This window comes from Tyto alba, unplaced genomic scaffold (genome assembly GCF_018691265.1).
Source record: "Tyto alba isolate M040663 unplaced genomic scaffold, T.alba_DEE_v4.0 Super-Scaffold_5, whole genome shotgun sequence".
Classification (NCBI taxonomy): domain Eukaryota; kingdom Metazoa; phylum Chordata; class Aves; order Strigiformes; family Tytonidae; genus Tyto; species Tyto alba.
This window is the reverse complement of record NW_024881326.1, coordinates 88,633-105,723: the sequence shown is the minus strand read 5'-3', so window position 1 is coordinate 105,723 and position 17,091 is coordinate 88,633. Positions and strand designations below refer to the sequence as shown.

Genomic DNA, 17,091 nt, shown 5'->3' with positions numbered 1-17,091 from the left:
GAGTTGTTCTCGGGTGGCCCAACGCCCTCTGAACAGCCTGGGAGGGTGGAACAGCCTCAGCTCCATGGCATGCAGCAGCAGAGGTGGTCCTGGCTGTGTATGTGCTGGGAGGAGATGGTTTCAGCCTTCTGATGATCAGTGTTGGGTAAAATTCTCTTTGCCAACCCTAACAAGGACAGCAGGAGGAGGCTGATGGCAGGACAGGGATCCCTGTGTCCAGCATGATGTGGGGATGAGCAGGGTTGCAAACCTAGCACTGTGGGAAGTGCGTATTCGCTTGGGGTAGGCACAGCGTGGATTGGCTATGTGGGGCCCTGGTGGTGCTGCTGCTGAGCTGCGATGGTACCTCCTTGCAGTTGTTAGTGGCTAGCAGCTGCCCTGAGGGTTTAGCACCCCTTGCTAGACTATACTGGCACCTACCAAGTAAGGTGGGATGAGCTGTCAGTGCAAAAAAGCATCTCCCTTGTGTGCACTGTGTGGCTTGCCTGGCTTGGCTGTCTGTGGGAATACATGAGTGGCACCAAAGGGACATGGTGGCTGTGGGAAGGGCTGCTCACCTCTCCTGCTGTCCTTGCAGTTCATAGACCAGCAGCAGTTCTACCTGGCTCTCGACAATAAGATGATTGTGGAAATGCTGAGGACAGACCTCTCGTACCTCTGCAGTCGCTGGAGGATGACCGGGCGGCCGACCATCACCTTCCCCATCTCACACACCATGCTCGGTATAGATCTTCCAGCCCCACAAGGCGTTTGGCTAGAGCAGCCTGAGAAACAGCCTCTGGGGGTGGAGGGGGTAGGGCAGTCTGGGACCATCTTGGTAACGGGGACATGGTGGTGCTGGAATAGCCAGTAGCATCCCATAAAGAGTTTACCACTCAAAGGAGCCATACTGAGTTGGCAGCTGTCCTAGCAGCTAGTGGGGCTGCCTGCCAAGCACTAGTGCCTGCAGCTCAAGGGAAGTTTGCTGACATGGAGGTTTTCAGTCTCTGGGCAGCTAGGTTTGTTGGGAGGCTTTTTGGGAGCAAGACCCAAAAAATAATGCCCCTGTAAAAGTGTTCTTGGGGCTCTTCCTGCATCTGGACTCTTCACTAAGACTAACCACCTGCTAAAGGCTTTCCTAGACAACAGGGAGGGGAAAGCAGCAAACCAGAACGAGCAAATAGCTGTGTAGTGGTACAGAGCAAAACTGGCTTCTCTGGAGCCGCTCATAGCTTCCCCATGAGCCTGGTACAGGGAAGGGACTCTGTTCTGCTTTCAGGGCTTTTTGTCTCTCCTAGTGTACTTGAAATCCCTTTAGTGTCTTGAGTATTGCCCTTGCTGTGGCATCTTCTGCCCCTGACAGCAGCACCCCCTCTTCTGCCTTGTGTGAAAGCCAGGGACAGAGCAGGGGTCTTTCTGGGTGCAGCCCAAGGTGAAATCCCAGGAGCCTGGAGTGCATCTTGGCCTGGCTTTTCTGGAATCCAGCCTGGACAGTCCTGAATTTCCCTTTTTGGGTGGTGCTTTTGGTGCCACAGCCTGGATGGGTACTCCAGAGTAAGGGTCTGGCTGATGCCAAGGTGCTTTGCGTGTCTGCATGCCCACCTGGTCCTGTGTTACCTTCTGGGAGCCCATTTGAGTGGGAGAGCTTGACTGCCTGCGTCTGTGTCCCCAACAGATGAAACTGGCAGCAGTGTGCACCCCACTGTGCTGGCAACGCTGCGGAAGCTGCAGGATGGGTATTTTGGTGGTGCAAGGTGAGTGCAGCTTCCTGGGGTGCAGGAGGAGAGAGGGCTGGTGGCCTCCGAAAGCCTGGTTGTGAGGGTACCTGCTGGGCCTGAGCATCAGCTGTTGGGGAACAATGTGGAAGATAGATTGGGGTGTGCTAGGCTGTAATTGTACCCTGGGGATAAAATCCCAACAGAGGAAATGCAAGAGAGGACATATCTCTTCATGTCATTAAACCCATGGCTGCAGGATCTCTATAATAGCTTTTGTGCAGCCCTTCCATGCCAACCTGTGGCTGGAGGAGTTGCAGGCAGCTAAAGCAGGCACTGGGGCACATGTATGCTCCTGGGTGAGCGTGTCTCTCCCTGCTGAAGGGCCTGCCCTAGATCCAGGAGGCAAAGCCAAGGGTATGGCCTCTCCTTTTCTCTCTGTGTGACCTCCCTTTCTCTTGCCCAGGATCCAGACGGGTAAGTTGTCGGAGTTCCTGACAACATCATGCCGAACTCACCTCAGCTTTATGGACCCTGGACCAGAGGGTAAGGTCTTTGCCAAGAGTTATGAGCTCAGCTTTGAGGAGCTAGACGCCGAGGAGTGGCTGCATGGCTTGCAGACAGCAGAGGATGGTAAGGGGGAACAGGCCAGTTGCTGCTGTGGTGTGGTAAATGCCAAACTCACCTGTGAACCTGTAACACCCAAAGTCCCTGCTAGCATCCACCATAGTGTTCATCATACACTTGGTTTTCACCATGTTTCTGTTCCCATCTGACCCTCCATCAATTAACCTTGTCTGGGTGATGCTCATGGTGACACCAGTGGAGTGGCACTGAGTGAATTGATGTAGCTGCTGTAGCCCCTATGCTGGAGGGGTTTCCCAGCCAGATGGGGCTGAGGCTGGTGGATGTGGGCATGAAGAGTATGGATGATGCTCTGGAATGAGCCGCTCTGACCTTCATAGGCTGTTGTGTGCGGAAGAGAGAAAGGGTCGGCAACCTGCCTCCACTTGGGAGATTTGGCTGAGCATCTTTGGTGCACATGTGATGGTGCAGAAACTGATGGTACAGTGCCTGAGATGGTGGGGAGGAGCCACTGTGTCCCCAAGCAATCTGAGTGGTGTTTTCCCGAAGCTTTTGACCCTGCCTGGGCAGAGGTGTTCCAGTGGGTGCCAGATTGAGGCCTTGTTGCTGTGGATAGGTTGTTCAAGGGGGCCTTGGCCCATCACAGTGTGATGGACCCACCTTGTTCTTAAACCATGGCAGGGTGCAAGTTTCGCTGCTCCCCTTGCAATCAGGCCTGGGTACATTCTCCTCCTTCATGATCCAGTGTTGGTCATCTTCACAGCCTTCCCATGAGTCTGCTCTGCCTCTGCTGCACCTGTAGCCAGTATTTGCACTGCTGTGACTGAATACTTATATATCTTGGCCTTCTTTTGCTTCGCCTGCGGTCTTCTTGCAGGCTGCACCTGGACTTCTCCAAGGTGTCTGCTTACCTGCAGCCCCAGTGGGAGACAGGGGCTGCCTGACCTCTCCACAGCAGCAAGAGGATGCTCAGTTTTAAGTTTTTCCTGTGGTCACATGCTGCAGCCAGGCAAGGTGATGTTCCCAAGCCTGATGTCTGGAGGACTGCTCCAGCTGAGCCTTCAGGTGTTGGCATGAGGCATCTCCACCAGGTGTGGAAAGGGGATGTTGTGCTGTTGGCCTCAGATGCAGTCTGCTGCTCACCTCCTGGGGCACACATACCATGGAGCTTGTCTGCCAGCTGGAGAGCAGCAAGGCTTTGCCCTGGCCTACTGGCTGGAAGTACATAGACAGCTCTGTGCTCATTGCGTTGCCTTGGCAGGGGGCATTCTCCCCCCCAGGACATCCCCCTCACTGCTGAGCAGTGCTGTTATCTTCCAGCTGAGCAGAGACGTGGTGTCTGAGCACACTCCTCCATACCACAGTTAGTGAGTGGTGGCTCTCGTGCTCCTGATGTGGCATTGGGAGCAATGGGAGCTGCTGGAGGCTGGACAAAGAGCGAGGCTGGACAAAGAGCAAGGCAGGAGTTGTAACTCCTCCTCTTAACTCCTAATTAGAAGTAACTGGTAATTTCTAATTAGAAATAACTTGCAAAACCCACCCTGCAGTGCTCCTGTGCTGGAGTCCTGCTTGGATGAGGCTCTTGCTGTGTGGGGGTGCTTCTAAGTGGTCTCTGCTTGGACAGGCTGCCCCTGGCTATGACTTCCCTTCTTCCCTGGAGGGAAAGAGTGCAAGGGTTTCACCGTGGGGTTTGAGCAGACTCTGCTGTGCTTGTGCAGGCTTGGACCAGACACATGCTGCAGCCCCATCCCTTCCTTTGCCCAGGTGGGACTCGGAGGGAGCTCCACTTTGGCCCCAGCTGGCAGCCAGTGCCCCAGGCAGCAGAGTAGTGCAGGAATAGGAGTGCTGTGGCTGCTGCGCTTTGTGAGCTCTGCTGCTAGCACTGTTCTGTCCATCTGGCTGTCAGTGCTAGCCCCACATTGTTGCTTTGTTCAGCCAGCAAAGCTTTGCCCTTGCAGAGGCACAGCTGGGGAGCTCTCTGGGGGTACCCTGGTGCAAAGTGGCTGAACCCCCGCCTCTTCTGCCTGCCCTTCCAGCAGACACATATGATGAAGTTGCTCAGTATTTGGACCACCTGCTGCAGCGCACGGTTCCCCAGTCGAACCTCCCTCCTACTGCCCAGCGGGGAGGGCTGAGCCGTTTCCGGGCTGCTGTCCACACCACCCGTGATCTCATGTCCCTGGCGTCCAAGGCCAAGGACCTTCATGTCCAGGGTGAGTATCTCCAGTGCCCTCAGCACCTTTGCTCAAGCCCGGGGGTGAGGCTGAGGTGCTTTGGGAACTTTCCCAGCTGTGCGATGCTGGGAGCCCCATGGATTGTAAAGCAACCCAGCCTTTGCCTGGGCAAAGGCACATTATGTTCATCATGTTAGTCCTGGCCATGGGGTATTTTGGAGTTGGTACCTGTGCAATCCTTATGGAAACTGCTGAATGATAAGGGACGGCAGCTCCCCGTGGCCTTCCTCAAACCGGGTGGGCAAGGGCTGCTTCTCCCACAGCTGACTTCTCTGCAGGGGCTGCTGAGGGAGCAGAGTGTCAGATGTGAGGTGGTTTGGGGCACAGCAGTGGTGGTTGGGGTTGAGAAATGTCTGCACCAACCTTAGCTTTCTTTTAGATGTTGGGATGTATGTCCCCAGCAAGATCTTCCAGGTGTCCCAGCAGTCAGTTAAGCTGCTGAGTTCACCTCACCAGCATGACGTGGATGGCAAGGTGAGCCCTGTTCCTCCCAGACTGGCCAAGCAGTGCCATCCTTTCAGCTGGAGCCAGAAGGTCCTTGTGGGGCTGCATGGGGAAGGCTTGGTGTTTGGTGAGGGGGAATATCCATGGGTGTGAATGGTCTTGGCTCCATAACCAGACCGCACTTGGTGCAGGGTGCTTCCAGTGCTAACCAGGAGCATGGGTCTCCCTTTCCCCAGAGCCACGTACTCTATGCAGAGATGAACCTGCCCCGTGATGAGGGTGGCAATGTGGACTGCAAGGCACTGGTGGACCAGCTGCGCGTCTGCCCCACGCTGCAGGAGCAAGCGGACATCCTCTACATGCTCCACATCCTCAAGTACGATGAACTCCAAGTCCTGCTGGCTCACTGAGCAGAGAGAGCCAGCACAGCTGTGCATGTGTGCCAGCCTGCAAAGCCTGGGGTCTTTCAGGGAGCCGCTGCAAGGCAAATTGCTGGCTATAGCCTGGCATCTCTTTTACTGCAGGGGGCCCGAGTGGCACACGGGGCTTGATAGTGAGCCTGGCCCCACCGTCAAGGAACTCCTCACGGAGCTGTACGTGCGGGTGGGGGACACGCGCCAGTGGGCCCTGATCCGCTACATCTCTGGCATCCTCAAGAAGAAGGTGGAAGCTCTGGATGAGGTAACAACTGTGCAGCTGGCCTCTAGCGGGCTGGGGTCCATCAAGGAGGAGGCAGCAGAGTGGACAGGCAAACTGTGGCTGCATCAGCTCTGCCTCCCTCTGCCTTGTGCTGAGGCCCCAAACCCTGAGCTGTTGGTGATGACTGGGGTGTGACCTTTCTGTCTCCAGGCCTGTACTGACCTTCTGTCTCATCAGAAGCACTTGACAGTGGGGCTTCCCCCAGAGCCACGTGAGAAGACGATTTCCGCGTGAGTGTGGCACCTCTCTCCCCATTCTTGCTGGGCTGGGGCTGAATGTGAGCCTGCTGCTCTGGAGGCCGTGGGCAGGAGTGGCTCTGGGTGGCTGTACCCAGCTTTTATCTCCTTTTTGGGCTGTACAGACCAGGAAGGATGCAGGGCTTGCTCTGCTGCCTTTCACCCGCTCTGCTGTTCCCTCCCCAGCCCAATCCCCTACGAGAAGCTCGTTCGCCTCATTGATGAAGCCAGCGAGAAGAACCTCAGTGTGTCCATCCTCACCCAGGTGAGGGGCCAGGGTAGCAGGGGAACCTACAGCTGTCTACCCTGGTGAACAGCAGTAGGGTGATCTGCCTCTTCCCCTCCAGGAGATCATGGTGTACTTGGCCATGTACATGCGCACACAGCCTGCACTCTTTGCTGAGATGTTCCGCATCCGCATCGGGCTCATCATCCAGGTGATGGCAACAGAACTGGCACACTCCCTGCACTGCTCGGGTATGTGCAGCACAAATGGCACCCTGGCTGGGGTGGGTGCTGCAGTGCTTGGGGCCCTGTCAGCCAGGAAGAAGTGCTGTTAAAAATGGACAGCTCAGTGCCAGGACAAGACCCTGCGTGAAAGTCCTGGGGTCTGCAGCTGGGACTGTTCTTGGGCAGCACAGGTGGATGATTTCAGTGCAGCCTCTATTAAGGCATGTGTTTGGCTGGCATAGGGAATAGTCCTTGTTGTAGGCAATGCCTGGAGTTAGTGTACATCCTTGGAGGATGAGCTCCTGTATCAGTGCTTCCCTTTCTAACAGAATGGGGTGCAGGGTAGAAATGTCCCAGGAGTGCTGTGAAGTGGGGTACAACATCCCAACTCTGTTCTCTCCAGCTGGAGAAGCCACTGAGAATCTGATGAATCTCAGCCCATCAGACATGAAGAGCCTCCTCTACCACATCCTCTCGGGCAAGGAGTTTGGAGTGGAAAAGAGTGGTGAGTGTCTCAGCAGGGTTGTGAGAGCATCTCTGGGCAAAGCTGGATCTTGATGCAGAGCATGACCAGCTCCAGGTGTTCCCACCTCTGGGGGACGTCCCTATCCTCCCACGTGTTCAGCACAGCTGCTTCTGCACTGCAGTGGTCCAGTGAGAAGCCATGTTCTTCATCAGGGTGGTGCTGAGCTGATTTCCAGGGATCAAGCCAGAGTCCTGTGGCTACTGGGACTTTGCTTAATTCAGCACTTGGCCCAGTCAGGCCTGAATTGAAGCAGTTCTGGTCTGTGCTCATGGATCTCTGGTGCTGGTTAGGGTAGAGAGCAAGGGTGTGCAGAGGTACCAGTACCTGAGCAGAGAGAAGGGACATCCGTGCCCTGAGCCACGGCACCCACTCTAGACCTCTCTTCCCCTCCAGTGCGATCGGTCGACTCATCACTCACCACCGCTATCTGCATTTGTGAGGTGGGGGCTGTCGGGGCCACCAAGCCTGAGCGTGCTGGCATCGTCAGGCTAAAAAGTGAGATCAAACAGGTGAGGGCAGGTGGTGCAAGCTGCTCCTGCTAGGTTTTGTGGATGACAAGCAGCTACAGGACAAGCAGGATTGATGGGAGAGCAGGACGGAGAGCTCACTCCTGGGCTTCAGAGTGCTTACAGCTGCTTCCAGGAGCAACTTTTGACTCCAGTCCTGTGGGGGAGAATTGGGGTAAATCTGGTAGTAGGGGTGGGGATTGCTCTGGCAGTGCGGTACGGGGGGAGCACAGGATTGCTTGAGAAGGTGCAGGAGTGGGGAGGACCACGCAGTGTCCCAGGCATGGTTGGTGTTCTGGTGGGCCACTTCCAGCAGCAGAAACTTCGTTTTCTTCTTCTCTTGCAGCAACTGGATAAACGTAGGCAGTCTCTGACTGGGAGTAAGGTGAAGCCACCCTGGTCTTCCTGCAGCCTCAGCTTTTATCCCTCATGCCACACATCCGGGCAGCTTCTGAGCATGCATGAATTATTGAGCTCTCCTAAACAAATCCATTGAGCCAGATGCTGCAGCAATGATCTGGCTTCCCCTCAGCAGGCTCAGGGTTGCTCTGTTCAGGATGGGGAAGGAGGCTGGCTTCCTGGGAGGAGCTCGGCATTGCTTAATGTGCTGTGGGGACCCAGGCCTGGTGCTGCACCACAACCTTTGGGGAGCTTCCCTTTGAGTGGGATCTGCTGTGTTTGGACTGGCAGGGAGGAAGGCTTCTCTAAACCATGGGTGTATTGGCATTCCAACCAGCTGGGAAGCTGTGCTCCATAGCTGCTATGGCCAAATAGATTCCATTATACCCACAAAAACTTGCTGAGCAGGATGGCATGATGTTTCCAGTGCCATGACCAGCAGCGGCCCTGCAGGGCAGTTCACTGGAGATCACCGGATCCTGCCTATAGGCTCCCTAGCTGTTTCTTCTTTGGGAGAAGAGGTTCCTGCCCAGCTACAAATGACAAGGACCTGCTCTGGTGCTTGGCGTGTGTCCAGGAGTTCTGAGCTCTAGGAATGATCCTGTCCTCAAGGAGGCAGGGACTGTTGTGGTTTATGGCTAACCTGCTGCAGTGTGAAACCTGGCATCGCGGAGGGACCATACATGTAGCAAGGAGGGTTGTCCATAGGCAACTGCTGCTGGCTCTCCAGTCTGCCTGAGAAGAAATCCCTGCCAGCAGCCAACAGAGCAGTAGCAGCCCTGCTCCTATATGCCAGCTAGCACAAGCCTGCTGCTGCCACAGCACTGGCGTGTGGGGGCCCTGCAGCCACTCTGTGCACTGGCACAGTCCTTCCCCTCTGATGTTAATGTGAGACTTTCTGCAGCTCGCTTTTCAAAACTACCTCTCAATCTCCAGCTAACTGCAGCCCCTGTGATAACTGCCCCATGACCTGAGCTTGGTCTGTGCTGCTGCTGCTCTCCTTGCCGTGATGGCTGCCCTGCTCTGGCACAGTCTGACTTTTTGTCTCTCCCTTTCTCCTTCAGCCCCTCAGTTTGCAGTCGCAGGACACCGATCTGAAGTCCTCTCTGGTAACCTGCATTTGTTGGCTGCATGCATGGGGTCTGTCCTGTTTGTGGCTGCAGAAAGGCTCTGTGCTCCAGCGATGCTGCAGGAGCTGGGGCTGCAGGGTGGGCTTTTCTGGGGGCTGTGTTCTTGTGGGGGTATTTAACTTTGCAGCAGTCTCTGCGGTCCTTGTTTTGTCTGCCTAGTCTGCTGGGCACTCGGAGCTGCTGGGCAAGGGCTCCTTTTCAAGCATGCTGGAAGACCAGGGCAGTAAGGACAGTCGCCAGGGCCAGTGGCAGCGGAGGCGGCGGCTGGATGGGGCCCTCAACCGTGTCCCTGTGGGCTTCTACCAGAAGGTCTGGAAGGTCCTGCAGAAGGTGAGCTGGACATCTTGCTGGCTCCTCTCCATGCGTGTGAGGCTGTGGTCCCAGGCACCAGCCCTGCCAGGGGGACTTAGTACCTGGAGCTGGTCCCAGATGTTGTGTAGATACATGCTTCGTGGACAAGGCCTGCAGCTGGCCCTGGAAAGCTGGGGAAGACCTTAAACTGCCTTGTCGGCACAGAGGACCTACCTCGTATTGTGCCGACCCTTGCAGAGGTGGGCTAGGTCTGCTCAGGCGCTTTAGATGTTGGGCAGGGCTGGACCCACAGCTGAAGCAGCTCCAGGCAGAGCTTGTCCTCTGCATGGTAAGCCAGGGAGCAGAGCCCTGTGCTGTGTGTGGGAGGGCTCTGGCTGACACTGAACGGATGGGAAAGGAGTGATGCTGTGCAAAGAGTCGGGAGGTGGAGCTGGGATGTGTGGGCAGCATGCACCAATGCTCAAGTGGGAGTGAGTTGGTGGACTGGACCTATGTGTCTTAGCACAGTGCTTTTCCAGGCCATAACCATGGTCCCTCCTTGTTCTGCAGTGCCATGGCCTTTCTGTGGAGGGCTTTGTTCTCCCCTCTTCAACAACCAGAGAGGTAGGAGGCTTTATGTGAAGGGGAAACAGGGCAGATATGTTGGTGTTGGGTGCTGGGTTGCCCTGCATGAGTGCCCAGCATAGCTCAGGACTTCTGCTGGCATTAGTGTTCTAGGTGCATTTCTTTCTCCCTCCTCACAGATGACCCCAGGGGAGATGAAGTTTGCTGTGCATGTGGAGTCGGTCCTCAACCGTGTGCCCCAGCCAGAGTACAGGCAGCTGCTGGTGGAGGCTATCTTAGTGCTCACCATGCTGGTGGACATGGAGGTACACACCATCGGTGGCATCATAGCTGTGGAAAAGATCTTGCACACGGCCAATGACCTCTTCTATGAGGAGCAGGTAGGGGCCATGGCCTGCACCCAGGGCTGCTGGCTGCGTTCCCCACAGCTACGCAGGGTTCACCCACCTGGAGGGTCCTGCTGGTTTTCCCCATTGTGTTCGCAGGGCACAGAAAAGATAGTGTCGTCCTCCTGCTGCTCACCATTGATGTACCATATTGCGAGTGCAATGGAGGATGCTTGGGGTAGAAGCTTGTGACAGGGCTGCCCTTATTCCTAATGTTGCCTTTCTCCTTCCCTGTCCAAAATGCAGAAAGCCCTGGGTGCTGATGACCACATGCTGGAGAGGGATCCCACGACGGGTATCTGCAGCCTGCTGTATGACAGTGCACCGAGTGGTCGGTTTGGCACCATGACCTACTTGTCCAAGTCGGTGGCCATGTATGTGTATGACTTCCTGCCGACCGACAGCTGTTCCATGCAGTAGCTCTTGCAGGTCCTCTCCCCGGGTTGCAGACACTGTGGGAGAGCTGTTTCAGACAGCTTTTAAAGATGGGCATTAAGCTAGTTTTCAGGTAGCCTGCGTGGCCATCTCTCTTCCCAGTCCTGTCCTCTTGATGGGTGAGAGGCTCTCCCAAGGAGCTCCACAGGAGGCATGTGTGCTGAGCTGACCTGTGCCTGCCTGCAGCCTGTGAAGCAAGGGCTGGCAGGGAAAGGCTGAGCTTTGAAGCCTGCTTGTATTAGAAGTGTTTGCCTGCACACCTCCTCCTGGGCCGTCACCCCAGGAGGGGCCTGTGTTTGAGGGAGATGGAAAGGGTCCCCCTCACCAGGCATGTGCTCAGCACTGCAGCACTCCCTGAACAGCTCATGCTCTCCCTGCCTCCAGTAGATTAGAGGTTTCTAACCTATTCTGTGCTGCTTTTCATTCCATATCTGCAGGGTTTGTACTAGTGTGGGCTGGAGCTCTTGTTTTTCCTGCTGCTGATAGAAGAGCTTTGTTAGAGGAATAGAGAATGCTGCCTGAGCCTCTCTCCTGGCACACCCAAAATGGAAACAGTCCAACCCAGCCCCAGCTGTGCTGCTTGGAAGTAGGCAGCCCATCATGCCCCCCTCAGGGGTCCTGTGTGCAGAACTGGGGAGGCTGTGGGAGCCAGGAGCTCCCAGAGCTAGGAGCAGGTGGTAACAGGGATCTGTTACCACCAGGCTGTGAGGACAGGGCTTCTGGCTGGCTGGGGGATGTCAGTGGCAGCCACTCCATGCTGTCTGCTCTGTCCCTGGCAGCATTGCTCATGGCTAAGTCACAGATTCCCAAGTCATATGTGCCCCATGAAGCAGCTCTGAGCTGGGCTGCTTGGCTCAGCATTAGCTGTGCTATCACAGATATGCTCTTAATGCTCAGCTCTGGCCTCTGCCCCAGTTTCCACAGCCTTGCACAAGAGAGGGGTGATGACTTCAGAGTGGGTCCCAGCTCTGCTCTATCTGCAGGTCAAACCCCACAGAGGATAGTGTGGTTGGACTGATGGGGAACAGGCACACACACCACAAAGTTTTTTGGTGAGCAGGATTATAGAATCATAGAATATTTTGTGTTGGAAGGGACCTTTAAAGGTCATCTAGTCCACTCCCCAGCCCCTGCAATAAGGGGGACATCTTCAACTAGATCAGGTCGCTCAGAGCGCCATCCAACCAGACCTTGAATTTTTCTGTGGATTTGGGACATCTACCACAATTCTGGGCAACCTGGTCCAGTGTTTTCACCACCTTCATTGTAAAAAATTCCTTCCTTAGACCTAGTCTGAATCTACCCTCTTTTAGTTTAAAACCATTACTTCTTGTCTCATCACAACAGGCCCTGCTAAAAAGTTTGTCCCCATCTTTCCCATAAACCTCCTTTAAGAAGGGCTGCAATAAGGTCTCCCTAGAGTCTTTTCTTCTTCGGGCTGAACAGCCCCAACTCTGTCAGCCTTTTCTCACAGGAGAAGTGTTCCATCCCTCTGATCATTTCTGTGGCCCTCCTCTGGACCTGCCCTAACAAGTCCATGTCTTTCCTGTGCTGGGGACCGCAGAGCTGGACATAGTACTACAGGTGGGTTCTCACCAGTGTGGAGTAGAGGGGCAGAATCACTTCCCTTTACCTGTTGTCTATGCTTCTTTTGATGCAGCCCAGGATACGATTGACTTTCTGGGTTGCAAGCACACACTGCCAGCTCACATCCAGCTTTTCATCCACCAGTATCCCCAAGTCCTTCTCTGCAGGGCTGCTCTCAATCCCTTCATCCCCCAGCCTGTATTGATACTGGTGGTTGCCAGGTACAGGACCTTGCACTTGGCCTTGTTGGAGCTCGTCAGGTTCACATGGCCCTGCTTCTTGAGCTTGTCCTGGTCCCTCTGGATGGCATCCCATCCCTCAGGTGTGTCAACTGCACCGCTCGGCTAGGTGTCATTCGCAAATTTGCTGAGGGTGCACTCAATCCTGCTGCTTATATAATTGATAAAGATATTAAACAGTACTGGTTCCAGTACGTACCCATGAGGGACACCGTTTGTCACTGGTCTCCATCTGGACATTAAGCTGCTGACCACTACCCTCTGGATGCAGCCATTTAGCTAATTCCTCATCCACCCAACAGTCCATCCATCAAATCCATCTCTCTGCAGTTTAGAGAGAAGGGTGCTGTGAGAGACTATGTCAAAGGCCTTACAGAAGTCCAGATAGATGACAGCTATAGCTCTTCCCTTGTCCACTGATATAGTCACTCCATTGTAGAAGGCCACAAGGCAAGACTTGCCTTTAGTGAAGACATGCTGGCTGTCTCAAATTGTCTCCCAGTACTCCTTGTGCCTTAACATAGCTTCTGGGAGGATCTGTTCCATGATTTTCCCAGGCACAGAGGTGACAGATTGGTAGTTCCCAGGGTCCTCCATCCTACCCTTTTTAAAAATGAGTGCAATGTTTCCCTTTTTCCAGTCATCAGGGACTTCACCTGACTGTCATGACTTTTATAATATCATGAAGAGTGGCGTGGCAACCACATCAGCCGATTCCATCACAACTCTGGGATGCATCTTGTCAAGTCCCACAGACTTACGTATGTTCACGTTCCTCAGGCAGTCACAAACCTGATCTTTTACAGTGGGATGGACTTTGTTCCCCCAGTCCCCATCTTGAGTCCATCCACTCACAAGGTGAGGGAAGAGAGGTTGCCAGTGAAGACGGAGGCAAAAAAGTTGAGTAGCTCAGCCTGCCAGTTTTGTTTATCAGGGAGTATGCCTCTTTGACCTCCCTTTTCTGACTGACATACCTGTAGAAGCCCTTGTTATTTGTGTCCCTTGCCAAGTTCAGCTCCAGCTGCGCCTCGGCCTTCCTGACCCCATCCCTACACAACTGGGCAGCATCCCTATACTGTTCCCAGGATACCTGTCCCTGCTTCCCCTGCCTGTGAATTTCCTTCTTGCCCTTTAGTTTGACCAGCAGGTCTCAACTCATCCATACTGGTCTCTTGCCTTTCTTTCCTGATTTCTTACACCTGGTGATTGAGAGCTCTTGCACTCTATGGAAAGCATTGTTAAAGATCTGCCAGCTCTGTTCTGCTCCCTTGTCCCTGAGGGTAATTTCTAGGGGGTCTTATTGACTGACTCCCTGAACAACTGCCAGTTTGTTTTCCTAGAACTCAGGATCCTGACTTTACTCTTTGCCTCACCCCTGTCCCTCAGGACTGCGAACTCCACCAGTGCATGATCACTGCAGCCCAGGCTGCCTCCAATCTTGATGTCACCAGTTAGCTCACTTGCGTTGGTGGCCATCAGATCCAGTATCACATCCACTTGGGTAGGGTTGTCTATTATCTGCCTTAAGAAGTTATCCTCAGTGCATTCCAGGAGTCTCCTGGATTACTGTGGTGAGTTGACCGTGACGACACCAGGCACCCATCAAAGCTGCTCTCTTGCTCCCTGTCCTCAGTTGGGCAGGGGAGAGAAAATACAACAAAAGGCTCATGGGTTGAGGTAAGGATAGGGAGCTCCTTCAGCAATTGCCATCATGGACAAAACAGACTTGACCTGGGGAAATTAGTTTAATTTATTACCACTCACATCAGAGTAGGATAATGAGAAAGAAAACCAAATCTTAAAACACCTTCCCCCCACCCCTCCCTTCTTCCCAGGCTCAACTTCACCCCTGATTTCTCTCCCTCCTCCCCTCTGTGGCACAGGGGGATGGGGGTTCCTGTCAATTCATCAAGCGTTGTTTCTGCCACTGCTTCCTGCTCAGGGGAAGGACTCACACTCTTCCCTTGCTCCAGCGTGGGGTTCCTTCCACAGAAGACAGTCCTCCATGAATTTGACTTGCCTTCCACAGCCAAAGCCTCATACTTGTTGTACAGAGGCAGCTGGGAAGGCGAGGTGGGTAAGGAGGGGGTTTGCCTGCCACTCCGAGCATGGACTTGCCTCCATTCAAGCCTTTCCTTTAAGCTACTGCCTTCAGCCTGGCAGGGCGAGGATACAGGATCCCCTTGATCTTGTTTTTTTTTTTTTTTTTTTTTTTTTTCCTGGTAGCTGTTCCTGTTTTCTGTCTCAGGGAGGGCAGAGCATGGTTTCACCAACTTACCTCTTTCTCAGACTCCCTGATGGTCCTTAACCTTTCTACTTCCTCTTGTAGCTCTGCCCCCCGACTGAGCAGACCATCTGTTTGGTTACACCTTACACAGCTGTTCTCGCTAGGGCAGTTGGTTACTAGTGAAAAGCTCTGTCAGGCTCTGCAGCCTGAGGCCTGGATGGCTGCATGTTTTCGTGGGAGCTCTCTCTGGGTTGCCACATCCATTCTGGCAAGTGCAGAGGACACAGCTCTCTGCCAGGTGTGATGATGACCACCCATTGAACTCGTCTCTTGAGCACCCTACCACATGAACTGCTGTGCAAACTGCCATACTGCGTTCTGTTTGCCCACTCTTTCTGCAGCACTCCTGGTTGCTAGTGCTCCCTAGGCTGCTCTTTATAGGTGTGGGGGTGGCCGCGGTCCTGCGTGCAAAGATCTGCAGCTCTGCTGTGAACCGGACCAGCTCTGGAGCAGTTCCTCTCAGGGACTGATGGTTTGGTCTTAAAGCCAGGCTTGAGAGTACTTCTGGGTTTTCTCTCAGGGCTGCTTCCTGACGGTAGCAGTTATTCTGTAATTGCCACACGCCGATCTTTCCACACATGGCAAACCCTGCTCTGGGCAGAGACTTGAAGAGGCTAAGCCCCAGCCCAACTTCTCAGTCCCAAGAAAGTCAGGAGGAAGCTGCATTTGGGGGTCAGCAGGGCTCTGGCTGAGTGCCGGGAGGCCCGGTAGAAACCCTTGGGCACCTGAGGCTGCTCTGGGGAGCAGGGCACAGGGCTGCACCCGCTCTGGCAGCAGGCCTTACGTCGCAGGTGTGTGCTTGCAGGCCTCGGGCCTTTTTAATGACAGCTTCTATGTTTTTAAAGAAGAAACACCACCCCGAGCTGCGTGGGGTGGGCGCCTCTAATAAAACGTCTTTAACGCGAGGGTGCGGCCTGCTGTCCTCACTCGGCCGGGCTGGGCAGGGAGGCACGGCGCCGGCCCGGCGCTCGCCGGTGAGGGGAGGGACTACAGCTCCCGGCGTGCCCCGGGGCCGGAACTGCCGGAGGCGGGGAGCGGGGCGGCGCCCGTCCCGGCGTGCCCCGAGCGGGCGGTGGTGCCGGGCGTCCCGGCGTGGCGGCCCTGATGGCGCGGGTCCTGCCTCCCGTCTACGTGTACAGCCCGGAGTACGTGGCCCTCTGCGACTCCCTCTGCAAAGTGCCCAAGCGGGTCAGCGCCGCGCCGGGGGCTGGCGGGGCCTGGGGGGTGGGGGGTGGTAACTGGCCCTGTGGGACCCCGGCGCGGGGCCGTTGGGAGCGCAGCGGTGAGGCCTGGGGTCGGAGAGGACCCCCGGGAGGCTGCCGGGAAGTCCGGGGGCTCTGGGGAGACTGTCGGCGGCTGGGACTGAGGGGGGGTGCGGAGAGCTTGAGGGAAGGGGCACCCCGAGCCCTGGGCAGGAGGAGTGGGGGCTCAGGGGCAGAGCCCGTCGCTCCCCTTGCACCGTCACTGTTAGAGCGGGAGCTGGTGGCCGGGTCACGCGTGGCGCTTCCCAGGCGCCTCCCCCGCCGAGGAGCTGTGTGCTGCTGTGCCTCTTCCACGCGCACAGACGAGTCCCCCGATACCCAGCCCGTCTGTGCTGGCCAGGGCCTCAGCTCAGGCTGGTGCCAGCGTGGCCGTGCCGCTGGGAGAGTTCACAGTTACACCTGCACTGCAAGCCGTTTAGCCCCTAGCCACTGTGCTTTGGTCTCCAATGCTAGAGCTGTTCTCACGGTCTTATTCTTGTTTTCTTTTTTTTTTTTTTCAGGCCAGTATGGTACATTCGTTGATTGAAGCGTATTCCTTACTCGACCAGATGAAGTAAGTGCTTCTGTTTTGTGTGAAGACAATACTTTCTTCTCTGCTGAGGTTTGGAAGATAGTAACAGCAGATCTTATACTGACCCTGCTGGTAGTGTGATTATAGGAGCCCACCAAGGGTGTATTTCTGGGATCTAAGGAAAGGCAGTTTGTTCTGCTAAATGGACAAGATTATGGTAATTATGGCAGGTATAATTTATGGCTGCCCTTCCTCTTCCAATGGATTACAAATTGCCATGTGCTTTGACTGTAGACCATGCTGTCACCTGTTGCTCTCGTGGCTCTGAGCGGAAGTGATGGTCTAGAAACCATCCTTGTTGGTGCTGTTCCCAATCCACTTGCCAGTGCTGATGCTGAGATGGACCATGTTATTCTGCTGTGTTGTGATTGATTTGGGAGACTTTTATGAGGCCTTGGTGCTGTTCAGGAGAGAGGACAAGATGAGGTCTGAGGTGGAAGAGTGACAACCCTCCTGCCCCATTAGGCTCTTGACATGGGGGAATATGACAGGAAAAAAAAAAGGCTTAGCTCATCCTCTCTTATGTAACATCTCATAAAATCTTT

At 54.9% G+C, this 17,091-nt stretch overlaps 1 protein-coding gene across 11 annotated transcripts in view; it reads left to right on the top strand.

Annotated features, from left to right (window-relative positions):
* LOC104356889 (histone deacetylase 8) overlaps positions 1–17,091 on the top strand; it is a 63,400-nt gene that overhangs the window by 8,533 nt on the left and 37,776 nt on the right. For 5 of the 11 annotated variants that reach the window (XM_042807391.1, XM_042807389.1, XM_042807390.1 and 2 more), the window contains exons 16-33: positions 578–722; positions 1,655–1,733; positions 2,161–2,327; positions 4,316–4,492; positions 4,893–4,987; positions 5,194–5,333; positions 5,482–5,638; positions 5,807–5,886; positions 6,079–6,157; positions 6,240–6,369; positions 6,746–6,847; positions 7,262–7,377; positions 7,721–7,759; positions 8,838–8,882; positions 9,063–9,233; positions 9,765–9,818; positions 9,959–10,159; positions 16,476–16,528. In XM_042807391.1, coding sequence (XP_042663325.1) covers positions 578–722; positions 1,655–1,733; positions 2,161–2,327; positions 4,316–4,492; positions 4,893–4,987; positions 5,194–5,333; positions 5,482–5,638; positions 5,807–5,886; positions 6,079–6,157; positions 6,240–6,369; positions 6,746–6,847; positions 7,262–7,377; positions 7,721–7,759; positions 8,838–8,882; positions 9,063–9,233; positions 9,765–9,818; positions 9,959–10,159; positions 16,476–16,528 — 2,030 coding nt within the window. Of the gene's footprint in view, positions 1–577; positions 723–1,654; positions 1,734–2,160; positions 2,328–4,315; positions 4,493–4,892; positions 4,988–5,193; positions 5,334–5,481; positions 5,639–5,806; positions 5,887–6,078; positions 6,158–6,239; positions 6,370–6,745; positions 6,848–7,261; positions 7,378–7,720; positions 7,760–8,837; positions 8,883–9,062; positions 9,234–9,764; positions 9,819–9,958; positions 10,160–10,411; positions 15,619–15,761; positions 15,902–16,475; positions 16,529–17,091 lie in introns of those variants that run through there. The other 6 variants (XM_042807397.1, XM_042807396.1, XM_042807388.1 and 3 more) reach the window with 5 other exon arrangements.